The sequence below is a fragment of the Pollachius pollachius genome (genome assembly GCF_949987615.1).
Source record: "Pollachius pollachius genome assembly, chromosome: 9".
Classification (NCBI taxonomy): Eukaryota; Metazoa; Chordata; class Actinopteri; order Gadiformes; family Gadidae; genus Pollachius; species Pollachius pollachius.
The window spans coordinates 9,766,840-9,775,407 of record NC_136942.1 but is presented as its reverse complement, the minus strand read 5'-3'; the positions used below and the strand labels follow the sequence as shown (position 1 = coordinate 9,775,407).

Here is an 8,568-nt window from a genome sequence, read left to right as displayed (position 1 = left end):
GCAAAACGGAATGCGTTAGAGAGGACGACACAAACAGAAAGTTAAACACGTGTTTGGGTCTGACGGAGCTCTGGACTAAACAAATACAAAGGTTACAATCAATTACGTTATGAAAAACGGAACTCTTATCGGAATTGAACATGCACGTCTGTCTCTCACCTAGTGGTGTTGAGCTTCAGAGCTGCTCCTGGAAGAGCCCAGAGTTTCCTTATCCCATCAAACCGTAGAAGGAAACACTTCATTAAGTGCAATTAGATGGTGTTGTCACCCGACAGGAGCGTGTAATGTAATTTGGGGACAGAAATGCGAGGTTTGTGCGCCTCCTGTTGGTAGCCTTGAGACACACAGGAAAGGACTAAATAAGAGGAACATCCGATGTTTGTATATATAATATTAAATGGAAATGAAAAATGTCAGTTTGAAAATCAACCAAAGGATTGGGATTATATATATATTTATAAATACCTAAAATAATATACAAAAAATATATAGGCCTATAGATAATTAAAAAAATATATAACATAAATATTTTTCAACAGCACGATAGGTTAATATTTTCTTGAATTCTATTTTCACTGATGTTTAGTGTTCCTTTCTGTAAATTCGTTTATCAGACGCACTGCAGGATAAGCAGCATTTCTGAGTCTTTCTTTCCACTGTCTCCCCGCAGCCATGGCCTACATGCCCACATAACCTTATAAAAGGGGCGATACACTCTTCGACCAGCCACTGCATGGGTATTTATCTATTTCTCACCGTTTGCACTAGACGGTGAGAAACACTCAATTACACTAAATGTCGGGTGATGGCGCACAACACACTCCAACCACTACGCATGAGGATCTCCAACCACAGAAACACTGCTGGAGAACCAAAAATATTCATGCAACTTCACACAAATAGTCCAAAACGTTTCTTGAATGTATTACTATTAAACTAATATCCATTAGCAACTTTTCCCAATTGCGCTGTAACTGTTGGGGGTTGTCACCTGTGGGTGGGGAGGCGCTGCCATGCAAATGCGGGGCCGCGGATCCAGGAAGTGGAGAGAGCGGAGAGCGAGAGAGAGAGAGAGAGAGAGAGAGAGAGAGAGAGAGAGAGGGGAGAGGGTCAGCGGCCAGCATTACTCAGAACAGGTGATCCAGCCGTCGGTGGTACAAGTTGATTACCGACAGATCGCCTTCTTCGATCACATCCACCAACATGGGAGCCACAGCCAGCCACCTCGGGAAGGATCTGCTGTCGGAGTACCAAGTGAGTAACGTTCAAGAGCCGCTCCCTGGCGTAAGGGTACGGGGCGATGGTGCCCTGGATGAGTTATTAAAGTTAAGGAAACGCATCGATAGTCTGGGTTTGTGTTGTGATCTATCGTCATTGCGACGGATATTACGGCGTGGTTGAAGTTGTTTCGATCAGTAAGTTGATTGAAGCCAATGCGCTGTAAAACAAGGGGGTGTCGCTCATGGAGATGTTTCTTTCCGTTTCTAGGAGTTGACGTTTCTGACCAAGCAGGAGATTCTTCTGTGAGTGACCCGCTGTCCTCTCAACTTTCATATCACCCACACACTTTAAAGACCTGATACACACTTACAATGCGATTGTTGTAAGGAATGGATAAACATGGCGTCAATAGGACATGAGAATTAACGTTATACTATAAAGACATCTAATCATTGTTTTTGTTTAGTGCCCACAAGCGGTTCACTGAACTGCTGTCCAGAGAGGATAAAAACCTTCCAGACCCCAGGGCTCCGACAGAGGCCATCCTCACGCTGCCTGAGCTCAAGGTAAACCCAACTCAACAGGCTACAGTGTACTTCATGTTATTAATGCTAAGACACAACTAAACACTGTACTTCACGTTAATTTCCCTAATGAGAGATAGTGTTCAGATGCTTCCACAAACAGACCCTTGGCTTGATAAATGTCTGGTTGTTGACACTAATCAACCAGGTTGGTGTTCTACTCTGGTCACCGTAGAGGAAGTTCTCTGGCGATTCTCGTAGAGTCCCACTGACCCTTGGACTTGTTTCCAATCCACTCCCGTAGTCCAACCCTTTCCGAGAGAGGATCGTCCGTGTGTTCTCGACGTCGGAGTCGAGAGACGGTCTGACCTTCGAGGACTTCCTGGACCTTCTGAGTGCCTTCAGCGACTCGGCCACCCTGGAGATCAAGTCCCACTATGCCTTCCGGATCTTTGGTAAATATCTCATCGCTGCTATGAAAGTTAGAGATGTTCCCATACCATTCTTTCATTCCCGATACCGATTCCGATTCTTGAGTATCGTCCGATACCAAGTATATACCGATACAGCATCTGGCATTGTAACTACTAATAGCACTTGTTTTATTGAAGGGTTCCCATTTCGAAGACAGCAATGTATAATCAGTTCACTTACTGTAGAAATATATTTATGATATTATATATTTTAGGCACAATCAGAGGAATTTCCGATACTGGTATTGGTATCGGAATGACTCACAACTCTGGTTGTGTCGGTTTGTTTGTTGATCAGATTTTGATGATGACGGCACTCTGGACGAAAGCGACCTGGAGAAGCTGGTGAACTGCCTCACCGGGGAGACAGATGACACCCGGCTCACCCCGGACGAGATGAAGCAGCTCATTAGGAATGTGAGTTTATTGAGGCTCAAACTACCAAGCTCATTAACCAGGAGACCCCCCGGCACATAGAAATTGTACACAGCATTGTGTAGCTTCGTATCCTAGCTATCTTTGTTGTATACAGGCAGGAGTCAGCAACCTTTTCAACTTGCAGTGCCAGTTTTACATTTTCTCGTTAATGAGTGTGCCTTAAGCAACAATATATTAAAAATTAAGCTGAATTATGACACAGCGACCAAAAACATTTCCAGAAGACCTGGAATTGTACTATTTCCATATAGTCCACAATCATGCATCAACATTTTAAATGTTTTTTTGGTTGTTATATTTGCAACATGGGCTTACAAATTATAATTACATATGTCCCGTCTTAAAATACCATTTTCAGAAACTCATTCAAAAACATATTTGCACTGTGAGAAATGTAAAAAACGAGAATATATGAGAATGTTGGAACCATCCACATCAATATCTTCACGACATGTACAGCTTTGCAAAACCATGTGAAGGCGATGCATAAAGGCCACTTGCAACAATATTTTAAATATTTTCTTCTCTATTACTCACAACATAGGTTTAAAAACGATTAATTGATCCCATTTCAGAACACTGGTTTCTGTAACTAATTTAAACATATTTGCACTGGGAGGAAATGCTCAAAACAGAATAAAGTGCAAAAAAAATCGGTGGTAATGATTATGCTGCCGCATTGTGCTGTGATTTTTTTTTTAATAATAATAATAATATAAAAGAAATAAAAGAAAAATAAAAAGTTTTTTTTTTGTTTTGTTTTTTAAGTGTGCCAATGATTATGCTGCCCCGTGCCAGTGGTGGCACGTGTGCCTAGGGTTGTGACCCCTGTATACAGGGAATGGGCTAACCTAGCGATTGTTAGTGCTTGGCACTTGGTTCTATGAACATCCTTACTGTATTTTCTCTTTCTTCTGAAAAATGTACTTATTGTTAGTTGCTTTGGATAAAAGCTTCTGCTAAATTCCCTGAATAATTCAAGCAACTCGTGTGGCGCCGATTGTGATGCTGCAGCTGTGGTTTATGGAGGTTTTGCGTATTTCTTAGATCCTGGAGGAGTCTGACATCGACAAGGACGGCACGGTGAACCTCTCCGAGTTCCAGCATGTCATTTCCAGATCGCCAGATTTTGTCAGGTGAAATGTCATTATCATCCCAATGTTTTTTAATACTCAATACTGTTCCTCCTCTAGCTGCCCCTGATGCTGATTCATAATCCACTTTTGTATCCACAGTTCTTTCAAGATTGTGCTGTGAAGATGTGAAAGAGCTTTGGAAACAGATCTAATGTGTGATTCTAATTCTATACTTGCTCCTTTTCGATAATATTAGGCAGATTTTAAACATGCAAATACTTAATTTATTTATCTGATTTTTTTACTGTACAATGTTGTGCAATGCAAAGATCTTTTTTATTGTACTATTTTTAACCGTTACTTATCAAACTAATAATAAACTTGTGTATTAAACTTCCCTTAATGTGGATGTGGTTTTAGTTTGACAAGAGAAAGCCGACTGAATTACAAAAGTTAACTTTATTTAATTGACAAACAGGATTTTCAGCTGACACAATTCATGGAGGTCCAAAGTGCGAAGTCCATTGTCTGTTATCACCAAGGAGTATCCAAAGGTGTGTGATTTTAAGAATGCGCCACTTCCTCCTTGGTTGCCATGGCAAAAGTGTTCCAAGGCCCGCAGACAACATCAACCACCCTGAAGCCCTCCTGCCTGAAGAAGTCCATGCACTGAGGCTCGTCTGAGCTCGATGCCGTCCCGTGACCTAGCTGGCCGTACTCGCCTGAAAACAGACGGAGAAACAGAAAAAAAACACATATTACAATGTAAAACTCAGCCTACATCCATTTAAAAAATGTAGTCTATTTTGAGCATTGTTTTACTCTTACCCCATCCCCAAGTGTAGAGATCACCAGTGGCTGCAATGTTGAATGGAAATGTGATGTCAACATCAAGGCAATTCTATTTGTATAGTCAAGTCAATTTCTTTTGTGTAGCCCTGAATCAGAGTTGCTATCAAATGACTTCACAGGCCATATTGTACCACATCACCTTACAGGTGACCTTACCACGTCAAAAACTCCCTTCATATCAGGGAACAAACCGTGAGAAAGACTATAATCCTAGCTATCTTTGTCGCTACCAGGGAATGGGTTAACCTAACAATTGTTAGTGCTTGGCACTTATTTCTATGAACATCCTTACTGTACTGACAGTGATAGATTGTTGTTTCTCTGTCTTCTGACAAATGTACTTACTGTAGGTCGCTTTGGATAAAGCGTCTGCTAAGTGCCCTGAAGTGCCCAGAAGCATCCCTCCTACCAGGGATGGTTAGGATTTGGCAGAGGATGGCATAATGTGCCGATACAGGCAGACTATACATTGTGAAATGACTAAAACCATTGGTTAATCTGTTTGTAAACAGAGAGAAGTCTTACTTGTCACTGCAGCTGTGTGTCGCGAGCCACAGCTGACCTTGGCAATGTCACATGACTCAATGATGTCCAGCAAGGCCGGGAAGGCCTGAATGGATATGAACACGTCCTGGCTTTCCCCTTCCTTCTGCTCCTCTCCTCCAGTTGCTGGGCCGGCTTCTTGGCACGATACAGCTGGTGGATAAAGAGGGAAAATTATCCTTTCACCCTGAAAACTCGTTTGAGCGTGTGTTGACATCATCTATGCCACGCTGACATGTCATCTATCAACCAATAATAATCTTGCATGCAAAAAGATTGCAACAGACTTCGGGCCGACTGTGGCTCAGGAGCTAGAGCGGGTTGGCTGGTAACTAGAAGGTTGCTAGCTCGAATCCTGGCTCCTCTTAGCGTCGAGGTGTCCCTGAGCATGACACCTCACCCTGACTGCTGTGTAACGAGCTGTGTGTGAATGTGCGTGAATGTTGGGCAATATTGTAAAGCACTTTGAGTGGCCACTGGTTAGAAAAGCGCTACATAAATGCAGTCAATTTACCATTTACTTCGATAATATGACAACAAATTTGTCGTATATAAAAGAACGCCATTTCCCACGGGACATTTGTACACAAGCACAGCGGTGTAACAGTTATATATCTGTCAAGGTGATTGAGTTGCCAAGAAATACTTACTTCCTTTAAATCTCTTCTGCCCTTGGCTTGTTCGCATAGCTAGAGAAGGAAGTCCGAGCTGGCCGGACTCATTCCAGCCCCAGACATACAGATCACCCCCAGCTGTGAAGTAAGCGATAAAAAAAACGTAGCTTAGAAAACGATACAAATACAGATTCCCTGGCCAAACAGTGTAAAGGCAAATGACAGACCTCATCCTGGGTTTGCTTTATGAGTATACACATGTATTTATATGTATTGTAGTAAATCGTTCTCTATTTACATTTATGAACTTAAGACATTTAATACCTCCTCAGTAGCCTGTTTTATCAAAAGTCCCCCACAAGTTAGGCTGAAAGTAGACAGCTTGTAATGAATAATCCCACTCACACCTGGCCAAACATCCCCCCTTTAACACGCCCCTGGTCAGAATGCAGAGTATCCACAGGAGCAGGACTCTGAGCCTCAAACCTTAACCCTTTAAGGACTCACCACTAACGCAGGCAGAGTGCCAGCCTCCTGTAGACACAGAGTCGATGCGGACCCCCCACAGGGCCTCCACAGGCTTGGGCTCCTTCTCAGGGGTCAATTCAGAGTGGCCCAACTGACCGTGGCTGGTAATAAACAGTCACACAAACTTGGAATATAACCTCAGATCCAGAGGTGTGATGACCACACAGCCAGGGCTGGGGGAATTCAGCTTATGGTACATCAGCTCATGGTACTAACAAATAACTCATAATATACAACATAACTAGACCATAGACATATTCATTCAATATTGAATATGTGAAGTGCTTTTTAAAAGGGGTGATACTATGCCAACAGTTTTGAGTGTGATCAGCCATTACAAGCCGTTTGCTGTGTTTTAGTGAAATCCCAAGTGGGCGTGTCCCCCTAGACGTATGATGGATAGATGAGCAACATTTGCACAATCCACTGGGTAGGCTGGTAGACTGATCTATCCAGCGTACATCTAGCTGGACACGCCCACTAGTGATGTCACAAAACACAGGAAAAGACAGATGTTCAAACAGCCTCTCATGGCAAATCCCACTCACACCTTGTGGCATAATATCACCCCTTTAACTACATTAATTCCAGTGCATATCGTTTTGAAACGTAAACACCTGTGTAACATACAACACACAGCTTGTATTTAAATGAAAAGGAGGACAGGTTATGCTGTGATAAAGGTGTCTATACCTCCCTATTCCCCAGGTGTACACAGTTCCGGAGCCGCTGAGAAGAATAGCATGCTCCACCCCAAGGGCCAAGCTCACAGCCTTTAACTGGGGCGACAGGGGCCGGTAGAACGGAGGTTTGGAGGCTATATAGCCCCCCGGGACTAGCGGCAGCCGGCGGGAGGCCCCTGAAATACGTCACAAACAAGGTCAAAATCCACAAGGATTCAGAGGAAATATTGGCGTTGGTCGTGTTTAAAATGGGATGAGTGATGCTGTGGTTGTGTGTGTTGATGGTGGCTGGTTTAAGTGAATCAGTGGACACCGGTTGGACCAGCCATCACTACACACAGTCAAGAAGATCTCCTGTATGGCAGCATGGAGCAAAAACACCTAGGTGGATTTTACTGGGCTCCTCCGGACAAAGCGTGTTGAAGCCGGTTTATTTTAAGGTTTGCTGATAATGATACATGGCCTGATGATGCAGGAGATCTCCCTGAGTGTGTGTGTAGTGATGGTGTGTTTCACCTGGGCATACTGATTACTCAATGCACAACAGGTGTGCAGCCTCACGAGTCCCAGAGTCCAATCAGTCTGACTCGGGCCAGGTGAGGCTGCTACAACCAGCAATCCTCCACATCCATACCTACACACGGTATTACCAGCTTCCTCCTCGGCCGTTGATTCCATGCTCCATGCCGGGGCCGGGTCGCGGCGCTGGACGTCCCAGCACTCCACTCTGTCTCTGAATCCCAGGGTGAGGTATCGCTCCCCAAGCAAAGCGTCCTGGCAGCCCAGGCTTTCACTCATGTGACTTCCATTCTCGTCGGCTCCGAAGCCCGATAACAACACACGACCCTGGTCTATGATGGAGAGGGAAACAGCCAAGTCAGTACTCGGATATCTTTAGAATATTAAAAGTATAACCGCATGATGCCTAGAATGGGCATGCAAACTAAATATTCAAACTACGTGCTATTATTAGGACACACGTACATGTATTTTGTATGTGACCACATGTCATTGTCGGGTGATAAAACATGACAGCAAATTTAGATGTAGTCGTCATGTGACAGTATGACAACACATGTCGTCATGTGACATAACATGACAACATATGCAGATGTATGTGTCATGTGACATAACATGATAACACATGTAGATGTATGTGTCATGTAACATGACAACACATGTAGATGTAGTCGTCATGTGACATAACATGACAACATATGTAGGTGTAGTCGTCATGTGAACTGACATGACCACACATGTAGTTGTCATGTGACGTCATAGCCTCACCGTGTAAACACAGCGAGGCCGTGCGGCTCCAGCACGCGCTCAGGTGATTTGTCCCGGCGCGCTCTTGTTGACACTCCGCTCTCTCCTCGCAGCCACCCAAGTGGTCCAGACGTTTCGGTGTCAAACATGTGTAACTTTGATCATCATCGTCGCCTTGTGATGGTTTCCCGCGCTCCGAAATTTGCCCGAAAGCATTAAAGCCAAATCCGAACCAGTTCATTGAAACAATGCGCCCACTGGGTACTCATATGTTTGAAAGTTCAACCTCTTTGCTAACGCTGGCGATAGCTGCACACTGCGCATGCGCTACTGATCACGTTGAAATGCAA

At 43.9% G+C, this 8,568-nt stretch overlaps 2 protein-coding genes across 4 annotated transcripts; one reads left to right on the top strand and one right to left on the bottom strand.

Moving 5' to 3' along the window:
• Positions 1 to 1,044: 1,044 nt before the first annotated feature.
• cib1 (calcium and integrin binding 1 (calmyrin)) lies at positions 1,045 to 4,130 on the top strand. The gene is made up of 7 exons (XM_079743383.1): positions 1,045 to 1,254; positions 1,489 to 1,523; positions 1,688 to 1,787; positions 2,050 to 2,200; positions 2,517 to 2,635; positions 3,704 to 3,792; positions 3,892 to 4,130. Exons 1-7 carry the CDS (start codon positions 1,204 to 1,206, stop codon positions 3,911 to 3,913), a joined length of 567 nt encoding a protein of 188 aa, XP_079599509.1. The 5' UTR covers positions 1,045 to 1,203; the 3' UTR covers positions 3,914 to 4,130.
• Positions 4,131 to 4,243: 113 nt separating this feature from the next.
• On the bottom strand, positions 4,244 to 8,463 carry rccd1 (RCC1 domain containing 1). 3 transcript variants are annotated; one of them, XM_079743966.1, is made up of 8 exons: positions 8,240 to 8,463; positions 7,591 to 7,803; positions 6,963 to 7,128; positions 6,249 to 6,370; positions 5,778 to 5,879; positions 5,110 to 5,280; positions 4,561 to 4,590; positions 4,244 to 4,454 (listed from the first exon to the last, which is right to left on the bottom strand). In XM_079743966.1, the coding sequence occupies exons 1-8, from the start codon at positions 8,457 to 8,459 to the stop codon at positions 4,297 to 4,299; spliced, it is 1,182 nt and encodes a 393-aa protein (XP_079600092.1). In that variant the 5' UTR covers positions 8,460 to 8,463; the 3' UTR covers positions 4,244 to 4,296. The 3 variants fall into 3 exon arrangements, with proteins under 3 accessions (XP_079600092.1, XP_079600093.1, XP_079600094.1); XM_079743967.1 differs by having other exon boundaries at positions 7,603 to 7,803; XM_079743968.1 differs by having other exon boundaries at positions 4,321 to 4,454; positions 5,147 to 5,280.
• Between the last annotated feature and the right edge of the window lie 105 nt (positions 8,464 to 8,568).